At 44.3% G+C, this 20,709-nt stretch overlaps 1 protein-coding gene across 7 annotated transcripts in view; it reads left to right on the top strand.

Moving 5' to 3' along the window:
• Positions 1-20,709, top strand: part of NCAM1 (neural cell adhesion molecule 1) — a 410,078-nt gene that overhangs the window by 357,763 nt on the left and 31,606 nt on the right. For all 7 annotated transcript variants that reach the window (XM_077249984.1, XM_077249980.1, XM_077249981.1 and 4 more), the window contains 2 exons: positions 1,407-1,531; positions 5,574-5,754. In XM_077249984.1, the coding sequence (XP_077106099.1) occupies positions 1,407-1,531; positions 5,574-5,754 (306 nt within the window). The remainder of the gene's footprint in view (positions 1-1,406; positions 1,532-5,573; positions 5,755-20,709) is intronic.

The following is a 20,709-nucleotide window of genomic DNA, read 5'->3' as shown; positions in this document are numbered from 1 at the left end:
GTATATTTTGCAAAATATTGGTATCCATATCTCATTCTGCAAATGTGACCGTGAAAAATAAATGTTCCTGGCCTTTCTTGTGTATTAAAACATGAGGTGTAGTAGCTGTTCCCTGGACATTAGTTAAAAGAGTAAAATATATCTTTGTGGAGAGTGACATGCGAGTGTAAAGAGACTTATAGGCTATGCAAAGTTTCCCTACACTGGCATGTCAAGCTCCACAAAGAGAGATGTTACTTCTTAGACCCCAGTCAAAAGGCCTTGTGTATGCCAAATCAGATCTCCTGCTTGGCACTGCTGAGGGGCTACACCCCTAAATGCAAATTGAGATTCTGGTTTGGCTTTTATCCAAAGTCATGTGGCGAGGGTCGATATTGACTTTTAGGATTACTACTTCCCGTAGGTGGCACTAGAGTTTAAGGGTACTGTCACACTATACGATTTACCAACGATCACGACCAGCGATACGACCTGGCCGTGATCATTGGTAAGTGGTTGTGTGGTCGCTGGGGAGCTGTCACACAGTCAGCTCTCCAGCGACCAGCGATGCTGAAGGCCCCGGGTAACCAGGGTAAACATCGGGTTACTAAGCGCAGGGCCGCGCTTAGTAACCCGATGTTTACCGTGGTTACCAGCGTAAAAGTAAAAAAAAAAAAACAGTACATACTTACATTCCGGTGTCTGTCCCCCGGCGTTCTGCTTCTCTCCACTGTGTCTGCGCCAGCCGGAAAGTGGCGTCTGACGTAACCGTTGTGCTTCCCGGCCGGCGCTCACAGTGCAGAGAAGCAGAACGCCGGGGGACAGACACCGGAATGTGAGTATGTACTGTTTTGGTTTTTTTACATTTACGATGGTAACCAGGGTAAACATCGGGTTACTAAGCGCGGCCCTGCGCTTAGTAACCCGATGTTTACCCTGGTTACAAGCGAACGCATCGCTGTCACACACAACGATCCAGCGATGACAGTGGGAGATCCAGCGACGAAAGAAAGTTCCAAACGATCTGCTACGGCGTACGATTCTCAGCAGGATCCCTGATCGCTGCTGCGTGTCAGACACTGCGATATTGTATGGATATCGCTGGAACGTCACGAATCGTACCGTCGTAGCGATCAAAGTGCCAATGTGTGACAGTACCCTTAGTCCTCTTCCACTCTGGAGATAGAATTTTCATACTGGACATTAGTAGTACATTACATGACTAGTGTATTTTCAGATTTTTCCCTATTCATGTAATTAGTTGACTTGTTTTGAATCTATAAGTATAAGGACTTCAATAGTCATGGCACCTACATTTGCTTTATTGCAAGTACCGGGCTGTGTATAAAAGTCAACGTTTCTCCTCTATAAGTTATTCTCGTTATTTCAGCAGTCTTTTAACCGTGAGAAACATTGATTCTTTCTAGGAGAACCAAGCGCTCCAAAGCTGACAGGCCGTGTTGGAGAAGATGGAAATTCATTCAAAGTCGTCCTTATCAAGCAAGATGATGGTGGCTCTCCGATTCGCCATTACCTGCTCCGATACAGAGCTGTAAGTACACCTTAAATTGCCTTTTTTTGTTTTTGCTTTGTACTTTTTTATGGCCAATGCTCTAGTTTATGACATATACATTATGGTGTTAATGGATTAAAGTAGAGTCGTCTTAAGTGTCAATTTTAGGAAATGGACTGTTGTCCCAGTTCTACCTGTTCCCATCTCCAAGCACCAAATCGGAGCTTACATTGGAAAGGTGGGCATTATGTCACTGAGGTCTTGTCCAGAAATTTGGATATGACACCTCATACAGCAGGTGAAAGAAGTATTAAACATGTCACAAATTTTCAAAGTAAATATCTTTCGAAAGGTGCTATTGACATAAAATTCTCACAAGATGTCAGTAACAACCCATCCAATCCACACAGGCAAATAAATTGAACCATAGATGTCCATAAATTCTGTGTAATAAGAAATGATGAAGTGTAAAAGTGCTGAACACATGAAGAAAGAGAAATGCAAAGAAACCTGGAAAGTCATGACAAGTTTACTCAACATTTAAACAAGTCTGTGAAATACTGGGAGAATATAGTCTGGTCAGATGAGACCAAAATTGAACTCTTTGGATGCCATAATACACACCATACTAACCGTTTACTTTGGAGGTGGGAACATCATGTTGTGGGTTTGTTTTTCAGCACACGGCACTGGCAAACTTCATATAATTGAAGGAAAGATATTAATCTTTGTACTGTGTTAGTCAGTAGATAGAAAAATATAAGATTTGAGAGTCCTCAGTGGTTGATTCCTTTTAATGGCTAACTGAAAAGATGGTAACAAATTGTGAGCTTTCGAGACTACTCCGGTCTCTTCATCAGGCATAGAATAATACAAAATCTGAAGAATCACATATTTTTATAAAACAGGACACAGAAATAATGCAATAGATCGGACAAGTGACATGAAGCAGAACTATCATTATGGGAGAGAGATAAACAGTTGTGGCCGTTAATATTGAAACAGTTCATAAATAAGAAGTGTGAAAGTTTTACTGTCCTCTGATTGGGGTCTGGTTCTGTGTTGTGATGCCCCCACTCGGTCTGAGGAGCAAATTCCTTAGTTGATGTAGGAAGACATAAATCCATGCCACACATTCATTCCTGCACTGAGTGTATCAAAGGTTGTCATAAGTTTATATTCCCCGACCCTTCTGTCTCTCTGAGATTTGAAGTTTCCTTTTAATACAAGTAATTTCATGTCCGTGGAGCTGTGATCAGGGAGACAAAATTGTTTGGCCACAGGTAAATCTATTCTTTTTTCTTTTATTGTGTGGAGATGAAAATTCATCCTTGTTCTAAACTTTTGCCCTGTCTCCCCCACATACAGACCCCCAGTTGGACATTTAGTACAATATGGCCTTGATTGCCTTACAATAATTATTGCATTACTTCTGTGCAAGTATGTGATTCTACAAATTTTGTATTCTATGCCTGATGAAGAGATCTGAGTAGTCTCGAAAGCTTGCAATTTGTTACCATCTTTTCAGTTAGCCATTAAAAGGTATCAACCACTGAGGACTCTCAAGTCTTATTATTTTTCTATAACTGAAGGAAGTATGAGTGGACAAATGTACCAAGAAATTCTTGATAAAATCTGCTGCAACCTACCAGAATAATGAAGAAGTCAGGGTGGACATTTCAGCAAGACAATGATCCAAAACATACAGCCAAGGAAGCTGTCAATTGGTTTCAGAGAAAGAAAGTAAAGCTGCGAGAATGACCCAGCCAATCACCGAACTTGGAGCTACTAGAAAATTTATGGAAGGAATGAAAGCTCAGAGTTCATAGAAGGAGCCCACGGGACCTTCAAGATTTGAAGAGTATTTCTGTGAAAGAATGGGCCAAAATCACACTTGAGCAATGCATGCGACTAGTTTCTCCATACAGGAGAGGAGGCGTCTTGAAGCTGTCATCACCAGAAATGCTTTTGTACAAAGTATTAAGTAAATTTCAGCAAGCGCGTTCAATACTTTTTACTGGTGTCATTTCTCATTACTACACATAGCTTAATTTAAGGACATCTACTGGTTTGATTTCTTTGCCTGTGTGGATTGGATAGGTTGTTACCGACATCTGGTGAGAATTTCATGTCAAGAGCAACCTTGAAAAATATAGTATACTTACTTAGAAATTTAGTGACGTGTTAAATTCTTCACCTTCACCTGCAGTATCTGCAGGCAACTTAGACATAATACTCCGGTCATGTATTCATTAGGAACATCCATTATCCATTGTTTTTAATTGCATGGTTAATCAGTTTTTGGCACATACATTGGACTCTCTTAAAATCAATCATTGAGCACTGGGATCCATCTAAAACCTGATCCTTCATAGATTCTGTTACAAAGCCTGTGGCTTATGGATACCTTATAGCTTTAAAAAAGCTCCAAGATGCATATTTAGGCGGTTTTCATGGTTTTACATCTTCATATACTGATCACCAAGATTAAGGACCAGTCTATAAGTATGGTTTCTACATAGACCATAGAACCTCGAAACAGTTCTGCCTGCAGATGAGTGTCTGGTTTGGCTGAGATAATTTGCACATTTTTTATACCATGGAACAACAGTCTTTTCATTGAGAGTCAATAGCTCTTCTATAGAGTGATGTTAGTACCTAGAACATTTATAATTATTTCTAAAAGACCAAGTGGTAGGCAAAGACATTAACAGTTAAAAGGCTACCCAATGCCACTGGGTTCCAAATGTAAATTTATGACTCTAATTGTACAATATGTATGGTTGTCATCATACCCGTCGTATCTACGTGGAGGTAAAGCTCTTCCTCTCCTCCCTGTGTTGGTGTTCAGGGTGAAGGATTCTGGCTATATTAGCTAAGTCTGCCTCCTTTCATAAGGCACCAACTGATAAAGAGGAGGGCTGGTTTGACAAACCAACTGATTCAGTCATCCAGCCTCCTTCGTCATGTCACTGATGCAGAAAGTTGGAGGCCACTGTCTTTTTGTGTTGGGATGATATTTGAAGTGGAGCTTCTTCGACCACAAGAATCGGAACATCCAAAAATATTTCACAATTAAAATATATTAGTTTAAATTAAAATGATCCTCCACCCTGTCACTGGAAAATTATTACTTTTGCCATGTATCGTCTCTTTGCCTCTCGTTGCCTATTCAATCCGATTCTCCTGCATCCAAGATGATTGTTGCAGTGGCATAGGATGCACAATAGTAAGTCTAAACCACGTCTTTCCTACCTTTGCTGTTCTATGGTTCAGACTTGCCACTTCTCCCTATGCCTCTGAAGGGGCCATCTTGCATGAAGGAGGACTGAAACACCAGTCTTAGAGGGGGCCAGTGGGAGGCAAATTTATGGCATCAGGAAGTGAGACGATATATGGCAAATGTATGTAATTGTTCATTCTTTCTGGAAATTCATGGTATACTTCTCTTCAGTTAGATCATTAAATCACATGCTAAGTTCCTGGGAATTATATGGCTTTATGTTCTCTGAAAACAGTCACCAGAAATTCTTGTATGATGAAATTTTAAGGATTGCACCACGCAGCTCTCCTCAGATTAAGACAGAAGGGGTTTTTTTTTATCAAAGATGATGATGATGATGATTGCACAACTCCTTTCACACAATTATCATCTAGGAGACCACAGTTGAACCTCCTTTGTTGTATACTTAAAATCTCTTCGCATATTTAGGGGCATAGATAATAGATGGTATTGTGATGTTGAGCTCATACAAAACGGAATTGATAGTAGATCATTAGAGGAAGAACTTGCAGAATCAAAGCTCGGAATCAAAATAGAGGCTGAAGGGAAGAAAACAGGTTGAATTATATGGAAATAAGTGCACTGGGTATAAGAGAAGTTCAGAGTTTAATAGTCAGTCAGGTTTGGGCTTCAAGTTATAAAATAAAAAAAACTTGGATTGTTTCTTTACTTTTGAAACCAGTAAAAATGCTTTTTGTGTCATCGCACAGTGTGATGAACACATGTCAAAAAATACATAGATGCAGTCAGTAATAAGGTAGACTTTGTAGTCTGTGCTAATTATTAAACTTTCCCTAGAAAAATTCCATGGACTGGAAACCCGAAATGAAGATTGCGTCAGACAGCGACCACATCATGCTTCGCGCACTAGACTGGAATGCCGAGTACGAGGTGGTGGTTATAGCCGAGAACCAACAAGGGAAGTCCAAGGCCGCTCTGTTCTACTTCAAAACCACCACAAAGCCTACAGTCATTCCAGGTATGTCTTCTCCCGTACTGCCTCTCCTCTCTGCTTAACCATTAACGCAAGACCGCTGCTTCCTAGCTAACGTGCTTGATCGTGGCCTCCTCCCCTCTGACCAGCTGCTTGCTTATAACCAACCACCATAACTGGTCTTGCATGCACAGCTTCTGTTGTGCCCGGACCGTGGCTTGATGCTGTGAGCTGAGCGTGAATATGTGGCGGTCATTACTAAGGAGTGGCCATAAATCGCTTGTGGGTTCTGTTGAAGTTTTTGTGATCTGTAAGGAATTTAAATTCTGCATCTTTTGAAATCCTCTTCTTATTTTTTTTATACAATATTCGATATAGGGGACACTACAGTTGCTAAGGTGTTCTAGACAGTATTACACATCTTTCTCCTAATAATACATAAGGTCCAGTAATGTGTCATCCACCTGGAATTCTGTAAATCTGGTTAGAACTTTGGTTAGAACCTCCTATTCCTCAAGTATAAAGGAAGAAAAACAAACAAAAACTTTGGAGAATCTTTTCTCAGACCTGCGATAGCATTCCTCGTAACTCTTCTCTTTTACTACTGACAGTATCAATCTGTGTAGGACACGTTCTGTTATTAAGCAGAATGGTAACACCCATCTGTCAACATATTCACACTTGCGGAACCTTGCAGTGTTTTAAGGAAAAAGTCCTACGAAGTAATGGTTTTTATGACGAAACAAGTATTTGCCCCATTTAAAGGGTTTCTCCGGTTGTATGATCCACTCTGAGAATAGGTGATAATCAAATGAATGATGGATCCGACACCTGGCACCACCACGATCAGCTGTTGGCTGCTCCGATGGCAGACGGATGTCATCATTGTACGTGGCTGTACAGGTAGCGGTTACTGCTGAGTACTGCAGAACAGTTGCTATTCCTAGTGCAGGTGTCAGACCCTCATTGATCTGATATTGATGACCTATTTGCTGGAGAGGGCCATCAATACTATATGAATAGACAGTCCCTTTAATACCAGTTCTAAACTACAGTCTGTTTGTTGTGTTTTACGTTTATAATGAAAAGTATTTTTTCTGGTTGGAAAGTTAAGAGAATATATTTGTAAAGTTCGGTGTGTCCTTTCATTCACCCACCATGTGTAAAAGGCAATTGAGTAGCTTATTAATTGAGTATTGAGCCCCAGTTCTGCTCGTTAATGGTTTGGTACTACCTTGCATGCCAGGTGAGCTGACGGACTCTACTGTACATGGTGCATGCATTTCCCGGAGACCCCCTGCATGGTGTGTTCTTCTTCTTTAGGAATATTCTGTACAGTTCTCAAGTATTTTTTTCTGAAGTCCATGTGGAATATACTATTTTCTTACTAATTATATGGAGGCCGGGCTATATGTTGGCGTAGGTTATACAGAAGTTAACACATAGTTTGGACTGAATTATCGTCTTTACTTTGACTTTATGAAACACAATTTTGAAGATTTCTAGTTTTGTAGACACAATCTTCCAGCACCTAGAGCAGAGCAAAGGTTAACAGCCGCAGAAAAACCTTAAGAGTTGTCCCATTAATAACGTATCCATAGGAAAGATGATAAATTAATGATTTTTTAGGGGGATCCAGCAGCTGAAGGCCTCCTTATCCAGAAAAAGATTCTGAAAGAGCCCTGTGTGAACGAAGCATTGATGAGCATGTGCAACCATTGCTGCCATAGAAAGTTCTTGTAGCACATGCTCACTAATGCTTGCTTGACATAGTGGGCTCCAGACACCCAATTCTCATCATCAGTTGGGGTCCAAGAGGTCAAACCTAAAACATTATACATTTACTACTAGAGGTGAGTAAATGAATTTCCATGACACTGGAGCAGCCGTCTTCCATTGCTTCTGGACAGAAACTCTGTGACCTGCCTCCTACCTGCCGGCATCCTCGGCTCCTCTTTTGCCTGTGGTTCAGGCACCATGAATCTTCTTTCACATTCCCTTCAAAGGTGTAGTTTAGGGCATAGCTCCTTTACTGAAGATGGACCAGGACAGGAATAAGAAAAGGTTTCTTCAGCCACTTACGAAGGTTGTGGTGGCCTCACCCCAGCAGAAAGTAGCGCCAGTTATGCCCATTGGACTTTTTCTTAGATTCCCACCAGGACAGATAAGCCCTTTCTTACAGTGCATCTGGCAGCACATTTTTACATATGGAAGTAGTAGTATGGCTGCTGTTATGATCCTAGTGGCAAGGATCGCAGGTCGGACTAGCTAAGTAACTGAACAGACTACTAGCTCTGGGGAAGTGGTAACTAGATTGACCGCAACCTGATCCTATCCGCAAACAACTATAGGCAGCCGTGGAACGTTACCTAAAAATCCTAGACGTCTCGTCACGGCCTGAGAAACTGACTATTCCTGGAGGGAAAGTAAGTCCTCACTTGCCTCAGTGGAATGACCCCAAAGATATAGAATAGCCCCCCACAAATATTAACGGTGAGTTAAGGGGAAAGCACAAACGCAGAGATGAAATCAGATTTAGCAAATGAGGCCCGCTAATACTAGATAGCAGAAAATAGGAAGGGAACTGTGCGGTCAATAAAAAACCCTATTCAAAATATCCACGCAGAGATTGCTCGAGCCCCCGCACCAACTAACGGTGCGGGGGAAGCAACTCCGTACCCCAGAGCTTACCAGCAAAAAGAAATCACATATTAGCAAGCTGGACTAGACTCATCATACACAGAAATCATATTGCAGGCAGATGAGCAAAAAATATTCAAACAGAACTTAGCTTATCCTGAAGTGGCAGAAAACGAGATAATCAGGAGTAATCAGAATAGCACTGAATACATTGACAGCCGGCAACAAGTGGAAGTGAAGCAGAGCTAAATAGGAGCCTCCCTGGTGAATAACGAGGCAGCTGATCCAGCAGACCCGCAGGATAATAAACCAAACCACCAGGGGGAGCCAAAAAACCAAAGTCACACAATACCATCTGTGACCACAAGAGGGAGCCTGAAAACGGAGTTCACAACAGGCTGCATAGCTGCAGCTAGGTTCCCTTTAACCCATTATATCCAGAGATGTATGGTATGAAATGGTAAACAAAAACACCAACTTATAGGTACAACAAAGGCCTTCAATGGTTCCCAGTCATCTGTCCCCCCCATAGGCATCCATGATACAGTTCTTACAGATAGCACAAGACTTTGTTGTATTGGTATCATGACAAATTGTATAACTTGTATAAGAAGGGTTAAGGGTGGACATGATCGATGAAAGGATCGATTCCTGGGACTTCGGTCCATCAGCCAGGTCAGTAGTCTCTAGCCAGTAGACAGGATGCTCGCGAATCTCCTACCTTCCGGGATCCCCATTGTGGCTTCAGGCTGGCGCAACATCATCATTGCTTCATGATACATGGATGTTGTCACCTCAGCCCAGGATCCCAGGAGGTAAGATTTTTGCGAGCCCTCCCATCCATTGGCCTGAGACCACTTACCCGGCTGATGGAATCGATCCACCTTTTTCTTGTGGGCACATCTGTACTTTTTTTTTTTTTTTCACTCAACTTTCTTTTTACAATGGTTATTTGTTTTGGCTTTTTTTAGTTTTTAAGAAAAAAAGAGGGGAATTTGGTATTTAATTTTTCTTGCTTTGCTGTCTTTTTTGATAATCTGTTGGGTGTTTTATGGGGTTTGTGCACACGACATCATATGCCGGCAATGTTTTTCAGGAAGCATCTTTTTTGAAGTCTATTAGGTCATTTTGTTTTTTGCCTTTTTTTAACTTGTATGTATAAAATAGCGAGAATGGTCAGGTCACTTCTATCTCCTGCTTTTCGGCTTTGGAAACCTGAAGTGGTTAAAAGAAGCTCAAAAGCCTGAACATATGCAGAGCAAGTGGTTTTTACATTGCTGTGCATTATGTTAATTCTGTTTTAGTTCTTTTTCATGAAGGTTAAGGATCGGAACCACGTGAAAAAGATGTGTGCATATACCCTTATAGTAGCTGATAGTGGACACCAGGGCTGTGGAATCCGAATCCGTGTCAGTGTCCATTTTGGTGGAGTCGGTATAAAATTGACCAGCTCCTAAAATGTATAATAAATTGGGTTCAGTGCAAGGAAGTGCTGTAAACGTTTTCATAATAATTTGGGAAAGTTATAAAAAGTCCTATCAATGTCTGTTCTATTGCTGATCTAAGGATCTAGGGCTTTAGCTGAGATGAATCTGTGCTGCACTTCATGTACATGCTCAGTAGTGAGGCAGTGCTCTGAAGTCAGAGTCGTGGAGTTGGAAGTCAGGGAAATTAAGGGGTCAGATTGAGTGGTTTGGCTTACCGACTCCGCAGCCCTGACACTGGGCAGATATTACAGTTTTGGGCCACTTGTCATCAACATGCTCCAGGGTTAACAGTTATGGACATAGCATATTAGTGGCTGCTACTGGTAAGTCATAGATTCCAAGTGTTCAGGTCCTTTATTTGTTTTTGGTGGACCTCATGATGGCTTATTTGCAGTTAATGAACCTCATTATGGCCGATTTGCAGTTGGTGAACCTCATTATGGCTAATTTACTGTTGGGGTGACCTCATTATAGCTTAATTGCTGTTGGAGCACCTCACTATAGCTTATTTGCTGTAGGTGGAGCTCATTATGGCTTATTTGCAGTTAGTGAACCTCATTATGGCTGATTTGCAGTTGGTGAACCTCATTATGGCTTATTTGCTGTTGGTGGACCTCATTACGGCTTACTTCCTGTTGGTGGACTTATTATGGCTTATTTCCTGTTGGTGGACCTCATTACGGCTTATTTCCTGTTGGTGGACCTGTCATGTTCATGTCTGGGGCCACTTGAGTCATGTTCTGTAAGATGCGGTAGAAGATTGACCTAATCCAGAAAGCTGCACAAATGTTTTCCTATGAGTTAGAATAGACTTTCTTGATGTGATTATTGACTGTTGTGTTCACTGATAGGCTGCAAATGATTATATTCTGGAGCTTTTTACGCCCATTTTGATGATGAGAGCGCTGGAAGTAAGAGGCACTTTTAAGTTATAAATTGCGATAAATTTGACAGCACGCTCAGCGGAGCATTGCCCACTTCTGAAAACGCCAAAAGTATCAACATTTTTCGCAACTTTGAGTTGAGCAAAAAATAATAGCGACATTTCAAACAGTTTTACTCCAGAATTTTGGAGAAAACTGATGAATCGAGATCTTAGCTTGTAACTAATTGCAGAGAAAAGAAAGACCCCCATTGTTTGAAGCAGTAACATGGCATCTATAACCAATTTTCGTACGGATTGATATTATCGGGGATGTTAATATGAAGAGTTTCTCCGGGAATATATAGAGAGGGAAAAACAAAGAACATTATTCCTGGTTTATTTTCTAATTTACTTTATTAAAATTCTTTTCCCAAGTGCTGATCGCAGCTTCCTGTGAATGCAGCGTTCACTGCCATATCTACAAGATCCATACGTATCAATATCCAAAAACATATAAGGCTAGTTTTATACTAGCGTTTACCTGATCTGCGGCGGGCTGCGGACTTCCTCCGTAAAGCCCCGCCCTCCGCCGCTAGCTCCACCTACTTCTGCATGCGGCCTGTGTACCTATATTTAACATTAGGTACGCAGGTCGTGCCGCAGTATGCGGATGGTGCCGCATGCGTCGTTTTGACGATGCGGAAAAAAAAAATGCTACATGACTGCGTCTACGCTGGTCGCCGCATCATAGTTACATAGTTACATAGTTATTAAAGGGGTTGTCCACTACTTTCAATTAACCCCCCTATGTATCCCCCCGGGGCCCCTGATGATTTGTGTAAATACCTTCTTTAGCCGTTTTCGCCTGTGAGCGGCGCTATGCTGGTGCCTGAGTCCGGGTCACGTGACCCCCAGGCTTCAGCCGCCGCTCATTTCCGCCGACGTCACGTCAATTTCCAGGCTCTGGAAATTGACGTGACATCAGTAGCAGGCGTGTCCCCAGGCTCCACAGACAGCAGTCACTCAAAGAGTGACTGGGCTGTGGGCGGGGCTGAGGCTGCCTGCGGGGCCGTGCTGGGGGCGGGCGGGGCTAGGCAGGGATGTGCGGGCGGGCGCCGGTGCTGTGCGGTCCTGGTCCCCGGCGATGTGCGGTCCCGGGCGCCGGTGCTGTGCGGTCCCGGTCCCCGGCGATGTGCGGTCCCGGGTGCCGGTACTGTGCGGTCCCGGTCCCCGGCGATGTGCGGTCCCGGGCGCCGGTGCTGTGCGGTCCCCGGCGCTGTGCGGTCCCGGGCGCCGGTGCTGTGCGGTCCCGGTCCCCGGCGCTGTGCGGTCCCGGGCGCCGGTGCTGTGCGTTCCCGGTCCCCGGCGATGTGCGGTCGCCGGCGCTTTGCGGTCCCGGTCCCCGGCGCTGTGCGGACCGGTATGTGCTGGGGGGTGGTGTGTGTGTGTGTGTGTCTCTGTGTGCAGGCATCGTCCGATGGGACAACAAGTCCCATCGGGCTCTGCCTGCTACAGTGGCAGTGAGTGACACATTAGCCAATGATGGGACAGTAGTAGTCCCATCATCCGGCTAATGTGTTGAATGTAAAAAAAAAATAAAAAATACACATATACAGTACATACATACATACATACATACAACACACGACATGCGACGACACTCACCATGCGACGCCATGCGACAACATGCACCATGCGGCGACACGCAACATGCGCCATGCGACATGTACCATGCAATGACATGCGCCATGCGACGACATGGGACGACATGCGCCATGCGATGACATGCGCCATGTGACAACATGCGACATGCAGCGTGCGACGACATGCGCCATGCAACTACATGCACCATGCGGCGACATGCACCATGCAACGACACTCACCATGTGGCAACATGCGCCATGCGACGGCATGCAACATGTACCATGCAATGACATGCGCCATGCGACGACATGGGACGACTGCGCCATGCGATGACATGCGCCATGCGACAACATGTGACATGCGACAACATGCGACATGCAGCATGCGACGACATGCACCATGCGGCGACATGCACCATGCAACGACACTCACCATGCGGCAACATGCGCCATGCGACGGCATGCGACATGTACCATGCAATGACATGCGCCATGCGACGACATGCGCCATGCGATGACATGCGCCATGCGACAACATGCGACATGCGCCATGCAGCATGCGACGACATGCGCCATGCACCTACATGCACCATGCGGCGACATGCACCATGCAACGACACTCACCATGCGGCAACATGCGCCATGCGACGGCATGCGACATGTACCATGCAATGACATGTGCCATGCGACGACATGGGACGGCATGCGCCATGTGATGACATGCGCCATGTGATGACATGCACCATGCGACAACATGCGACATGCATCATGCGATGACATGCGCCATGCAACAACATGTGACATGCAGCATGCGACGACATGCACCATGCGACGACATGCGCCATGCAACTACATGCACCATGCGACGACATGCGCCATGCGACGACATGCGCATACAGTACATACATACAGAACATACAGACATACAGTACATACATACATACATACATTACATACATACATACATATAGACATACAGTACATTAAACATAGATTACATACTCGCCATCACTTGTCACTTTGATCCCCGAAGCCATTGTCATCTGTAAAAAATATTAAAATAATAAACAAACACTATACTCCCTGATCCGCAGAAATCCAATTAAAACGAGTGTCCCTCGACGATCTCCCGTGGAGAGCAGGAGCCTCTGCTGATGCAACCACTCACCAGGGGCTCCAGGAACACAATGAGGGGAGGAAGGTATCCTTCCACAATGTATTCCCCACAATGTATTCCTACGCCCCTGTGAGAAAATAGTCCCTAGTCTCACTTTATGGCATGCTGTATGAGAAAGTTCCCACGCAGCTTTTTGCCATAAAGTGAGACCAGTGAACTTTAGTAACCTCAGTGATACACTGCAGGAGCCATTGCCTCCTGTCAGTGTGTCACTGAGGGTCCTATAGAGCGGTGACATCAACCCTAACCCTAACCGTAAACGTGACAGAAATACGTGGCACTTTAATACGTGACACTGAAATACGTGGCACGTGGCACTTACATACGTGGCACTTACATACGTGGCACTTAAATCCGTGGCACTTAAATCCGTGTCACTTATATCCGTGTCACTTGTATACGTGGCACTTGTATACGTGGCACTTGTATACGTGGCACTGAAATATGTGGCACTGAAATACGTGGCACTTAAATCCGTGTGTTGTGAGTTTGGTTTTTGGGCTCCCCCGGTGGTCACTGGTGGTACTGGACTTGTGTGCTTCACTTTCTCTGTTCACCTGTTTCCATCAGGATATGGGTGTATCCTATTTAGCCTTGCTGCTCAGTTATTCTAGTGCCGGCCATCAATGTAACCAGAGCCTTTCTGTTGCATGTTCCTGCTTCTAGACTACTATCAGCTAAGTTGGACTCTTAGTCCTAAGTTTGTTTTGCATTTTTGTTCCAGTTCACAGTTATGTTATTTTTCTGTAGCTGGAAGCTCTTGTGGGCCGAAATTGCCACTCCGGTGTCATGAGTTGACACATGAGTCTTAAAGTAATTTCGGGATGGTACTTTAATAGGGTTTTCAGCTGACTGTGAAGTTCCCTATTGTATCTTCTTGCTATCTAGTAAGCGGACCTCGCTTTGCTGAACCTACCTTCATACTGCGTATGTCTTTTCCTCTGAACTCACCGTCAATATATGTGGGGGGCTTCTGTCTCCTTTTTGGGGGAATTTCCCTAGAGGTAAGCCAGGTCTGTCTTTTCCTCTATTAGGGTTAGTTAGTCCTCCGGCTGGCGCTAGGCGTCTAGGGATAAAACGTAGGCACGCTACCCGGCCACTGTTAGTTGTGTGGTAGGTTTAGCTCACGGTCAGCTCGAGATTCCATCACCCAAGAGCTGTTCTGTTATTTATGTTCTCTGACATTCCCTTGCCATTGGGAACCATGACAGTATGGCCGGCCCAGTGTTAAAACCGTTGGCAGAAGAAAGGAGAGAAAAAGAAGTCTGCAGTTTTTTTTTTTTTGTTTTTTTTTTCCTCTGAGCTTGCTCTATAGTTGACTTAGTTGCATTTCTGCTCTAATTGCAGCCTTTGTCTCTCTCTCTCCTTCTAATCCTTGAATGGCTCTGATCTCACCTGATTAAAATGGATCCTCAGAGTTTGGCTACAGGTTTGAATAATCTTGCTACGAAGGTTCAAAATTTACAGGATTTTGTTATTCATGCTCCTATATCTGAACCTAGAATTCCTATACCAGAATTTTTCTCCGGGGATAGATCTCGTTTCCTGAATTTCAAAAATAATTGTAAATTATTTCTTTCCCTGAGATCTCGCTCCGCTGGAGATCCCGCACAGCAGGTTAGGATAGTAATTTCCTTGCTGCGGGGTGACCCTCAAGACTGGGCATTTGCATTGGCACCCGGGGATCCTGCGTTGCTCAATGTGGATGCGTTTTTTCTGGCTTTGGGGTTGCTTTATGAGGAACCTAACTTGGAGATTCAGGCTGAAAAAGCCTTGATGGCCCTATCTCAAGGGCAAGATGAAGCTGAAATATACTGCCAAAAATTTTGTAAATGGTCTGTGCTTACTCAGTGGAATGAGTGCGCCCTGGCGGCGAATTTCAGAGAGGGTCTCTCTGATGCCATTAAAGATGTTATGGTGGGGTTCCCTGCACCTACAGGTCTGAATGAGTCCATGACAATGGCTATTCAGATTGATCGGCGTTTGCGGGAGCGCAAACCTGTGCACCATTTGGCGGTGTCTTCTGAGAAGGCTCCAGAAAATATGCAATGTGATAGAATTCTGTCCAGAAGCGAACGGCAGAATTTTAGGCGAAAAAATGGGTTGTGCTTCTATTGTGGTGATTCAACTCATGTTATATCAGCATGCTCTAAACGTACAAAAAAGGTTGATAAGTCTATTTTAATTGGCACTTTACAGTCTAAGTTTATTCTGTCTGTGACCTTGATTTGTTCATTATCGTCAATTACCGCGGATGCCTATGTCGACTCTGGCGCCGCTTTGAGTCTAATGGATTGGTCCTTTGCCAGGCGCTGTGGGTTTGATCTAGAGCCTCTGGAAGTTCCTATACCTCTGAAGGGTATTGACTCTACACCATTGGCTAGTAATAAACCACAATACTGGACACAAGTGACTATGCGTATGAATCCAGACCATCAGGAGATGATTCGCTTCCTTGTATTGTACAATCTACATGACGTTTTGGTGCTCGGATTACCATGGTTACAATCTCATAACCCAGTCCTTGACTGGAAAGCAATGTCTGTGTTAAGCTGGGGATGTCAGGGGGCTCATGGGGACGTACCTTTGGTTTCCATTTCGTCATCTATTCACTCTGAGATTCCGGAATTTTTATCTGATTATCGTGACGTTTTTGAGGAGCCTAAGCTTGGTTCACTACCTCCTCACAGAGATTGCGATTGTACCATAGATCTGATTCCGGGCAGTAAATTTCCAAAGGGTCGTTTATTTAATCTATCTGTACCTGAACATGCTGCTATGCGAGAATATATTAAGGAGTCCCTGGAAAAGGGACATATTCGTCCTTCTTCATCTCCCTTAGGAGCCGGTTTTTTCTTTGTATCTAAAAAAGATGGCTCTTTGAGGCCGTGTATTGATTATCGACTCTTGAATAAAATTACAGTCAAATATCAGTATCCTCTGCCACTGCTGACTGATTTGTTTGCTCGAATAAAAGGGGCTAAGTGGTTCTCTAAGATTGATCTCCGTGGGGCGTATAATTTGGTGCGAATTAAGCAGGGGGATGAGTGGAAAACCGCATTTAATACGCCCGAGGGCCACTTTGAGTATTTAGTAATGCCTTTTGGTCTTTCAAATGCCCCTTCAGTCTTTCAGTCCTTTATGCATGACATTTTCCGTGAATATTTGGATAAATTTATGATCGTGTATCTGGATGATATTTTGATTTTTTCGGATGACTGGGATTCTCATGTCCAACAGGTCAGGAGGGTTTTTCAGGTTTTGCGGGCTAATTCCTTGTGTGTGAAGGGTTCTAAGTGTATTTTTGGGGTTCAAAAGATTTCTTTTTTGGGGTACATTTTTTCCCCCTCTTCTATTGAGATGGATCCTGTCAAGGTTCGGGCTATTTGCGATTGGACGCAGCCTTCTTCTCTTAAGAGCCTTCAGAAATTTTTGGGCTTTGCTAATTTTTATCGTCGATTTATAACTGGTTTTTCTGATGTTGCTAAACCTTTGACTGATTTGACCAAAAAGGGTGCTGATGTTGCTGATTGGTCCCCTGCTGCTGTGGAGGCCTTTCGGGAGCTTAAGCGCCGCTTTTCTTCCGCCCCTGTGTTGCGTCAGCCTGATGTTACTCTTCCTTTTCAGGTTGAGGTCGATGCTTCCGAGATCGGAGCTGGGGCGGTCTTGTCGCAGAAAAGTTCCGACTGCTCCGTGATGAGACCTTGTGCGTTCTTTTCTCGAAAATTTTCGCCCGCTGAGCGAAATTATGATATTGGTAATCGGGAGCTTTTGGCTATGAAGTGGGCTTTTGAGGAGTGGCGTCATTGGCTTGAGGGGGCTAGACATCAGGTGGTGGTATTGACCGATCACAAGAATTTGATTTATCTTGAGTCTGCCAGGCGCCTGAATCCTAGACAGGCGCGCTGGTCGTTGTTTTTCTCTCGGTTTAATTTTGTGGTCTCATACTTACCAGGTTCTAAAAATGTGAAGGCGGATGCCCTTTCTAGGAGTTTTGAGCCTGATTCCCCTGGTGATTCTGAACCTACAGGTATCCTTAAGGATGGGGTGATATTATCTGCTGTTTCCCCAGACCTGCGACGGGCTTTGCAGGAGTTTCAGGCGGATAGACCTGATCGTTGCCCGCCTGGTAGACTGTTTGTTCCTGATGATTGGACCAGTAGAGTCATCTCGGAGGTTCATTCTTCTGTGTTGGCAGGTCATCCCGGGATTTTTGGTACCAGGGATTTGGTGGCTAGGTCCTTCTGGTGGCCTTCCCTGTCTCGAGATGTACGAGTTTTTGTGCAGTCTTGTGATGTTTGTGCTCGGGCCAAACCTTGTTGTTCTCGGGCTAGCGGATTGTTGTTATCTTTGCCTATTCCGAAGAGGCCTTGGACTCACATCTCTATGGATTTTATTTCTGATCTCCCTGTTTCTCAGAAAATGTCTGTCATCTGGGTGGTGTGTGTGTGTGCAGGTATGAGGTACCGGTTGTGCCTTTCGTTGAGCCTCCCGCTCCGGTGTTGGTTGAGGGTGAATTGGAGTACGTTGTGGAGAAGATCTTGGACTCCCGTGTTTCCAGACGGAAACTTCAGTATCTGGTCAAGTGGAAGGGCTACGGTCAAGAGGATAATTCTTGGGTGACAGCCTCTGATGTTCATGCCTCTGATTTGGTCCGTGCCTTTCATAGGGCTCGTCCTGATCGCCCTGGTGGTTCTTGTGAGGGTTCGGTGCCCCCTCCTTGAGGGGGGGGTACTGTTGTGAGTTTGGTTTTTGGGCTCCCCCGGTGGTCACTGGTGGTACTGGACTTGTGTGCTTCACTTTCTCTGTTCACCTGTTTCCATCAGGATATGGGTGTATCCTATTTAGCCTTGCTGCTCAGTTATTCTAGTGCCGGCCATCAATGTAACCAGAGCCTTTCTGTTGCATGTTCCTGCTTCTAGACTACTATCAGCTAAGTTGGACTCTTAGTCCTAAGTTTGTTTTGCATTTTTGTTCCAGTTCACAGTTATGTTATTTTTCTGTAGCTGGAAGCTCTTGTGGGCCGAAATTGCCACTCCGGTGTCATGAGTTGACACATGAGTCTTAAAGTAATTTTGGGATGGTACTTTAATAGGGTTTTCAGCTGACCGTGAAGTTCCCTATTGTATCTTCTTGCTATCTAGTAAGCGGACCTCGCTTTGCTGAACCTACCTTCATACTGTGTATGTCTTTTCCTCTGAACTCACCGTCAATATATGTGGGGGGCTTCTGTCTCCTTTTTGGGGGAATTTCCCTAGAGGTAAGCCAGGTCTGTCTTTTCCTCTATTAGGGTTAGTTAGTCCTCCGGCTGGCGCTAGGCGTCTAGGGATAAAACGTAGGCACGCTACCCGGCCACTGTTAGTTGTGTGGTAGGTTTAGCTCACGGTCAGCTCGAGATTCCATCACCCAAGAGCTGTTCTGTTATTTATGTTCTCTGACGTTCCCTTGCCATTGGGAACCATGACATCCGTGGCACTGAAATACGTGGCACTTAAATCCGTGGCACTTAAATCTGTGGCACTGAAATACGTGTCACGTGGTACTTACATACGTGGCACTTATATACGTGGCACTTACATACGTGGCACTTACATACGTGACACTGAAATACGTGGCACTTACATAGGTGGCACTTAAATCCGTGGCACTGAAATACGTGGCACTTACATAGGTGGCACTTAAATCCGTGGCACTGAAATACGTGTCACGTGGTACTTAAATACGTGGTACTTAAATACGTGGCACTTACATACGTGGCACTTATATACCTGGCACTTATATACGTGGCACTGAAATACGTGGCACTGAAATATCGTGGCACTATGTCAGAAAATGTTCATTAAACGGTTAGGGGTGAGGTTAGGGGTAGGGTTAGGGTTTGGATCCCTTTATCACCCTGATGGTGGTGGGTGGTGTTTCAGTGTTTTTTTCTGGTTTTTTCTATAAAAACACATGCGTTTTTAACGCAAACAAACGCATGTGCTTAAAAACGCATGCGTTTACATAGACAGCAATGCATTTTTTTGCCGCAAATAAACGCATGCGTTTTTTTTGCGGCAAAAAAACTATGAAACTGAGCTCTGAAATGATGAATCCGGCCTTGGAATCCGTTTTTTCATGCATGTTTCCATTCAAATCATGCACATTTTCCGTTTATTTACTTCTTTCCAAAAACGGCATTAAAACCGCGCATAAACCGCACCAAAAAAAGCATCAAAACTGCACCAAAAACTGCATCAAAACTGCGCCAAAAACTGCATCAAAACCTGGTGCAGTTTTGCAGTTTTGGTGCAGTTTGCAGTTTTGGTGTGGTATTGATGCAGTTTTTGGTGCGGTTTTGATGCAGTTCTTGGTGCGGTTTTGATGCAGTTCTTAGTGTGGTTTTGGTGTGGTTTTGATGGAGTTTTTGGTGCGGTTTTTGCGCAGTTTTGATGCAGTTTTTGGTGCAGTGTTGATGCAATTATGGTGCAGTTTTGATGCGATTTTTTTCAGTTTTGATGCATTTTTTATGCAGTTTTTTGCACGGTTTTGATGCATTTTTTAATTCGCTTTTGTTGCGGTTTTTGCGCGGTTTTTAGGCGTTTTGGTGCGTTTTTGAAAGGTAAATAAAGATGTATTATTGAACAAAAAAAAAGATTTGTGATGTCATTATTGTCCAACCTCCTCTTTTACATTTGTCCAACCCACACTCCTTTAAACACACAGATAGACAGATAGATGATAGATGAAATGGATAGACAGATCTACATATAGATAGATCTATAGATGCATACATCTATCTATTCATATATCTATCTGTAGATGTGTCTGGATAGATATCTATTGATAGATGTATGGATAGCGTAGGGTGTGTGTCCACTGTCCGGATTACATCCGAATGAGCTGCAGATTGTATGTTGTGTACTTGTAGTTCCATCGGATGATGCCTGCACACACCCCAAAAGACCCCCCCCCCACAGCCCCGCACACATCCGAAGAGCCCACAGACATCGCACACACCTGAACAGTCCCGCACAGCGCAGCACACATCCGAACAGCCCGCAGACCCCGCCCGCCCACACATAGACGCACACCGTCACCGCCCACACACTTCCATCCTCCCGAGCTGCTGCGTTTCTCGGACCCACATCCGCAGCAAAACTGCAGATCTTTTTTACATCTGCGGTTTTGCGGCGGATGTGCCCGACT

This window comes from Ranitomeya variabilis, chromosome 4, assembly GCF_051348905.1.
Source record: "Ranitomeya variabilis isolate aRanVar5 chromosome 4, aRanVar5.hap1, whole genome shotgun sequence".
NCBI lineage: Eukaryota > Metazoa > Chordata > Amphibia > Anura > Dendrobatidae > Ranitomeya > Ranitomeya variabilis.
The sequence above is the reverse complement of the archived record's forward strand: the minus strand, read 5'-3'. Positions and strand labels throughout refer to the sequence as shown.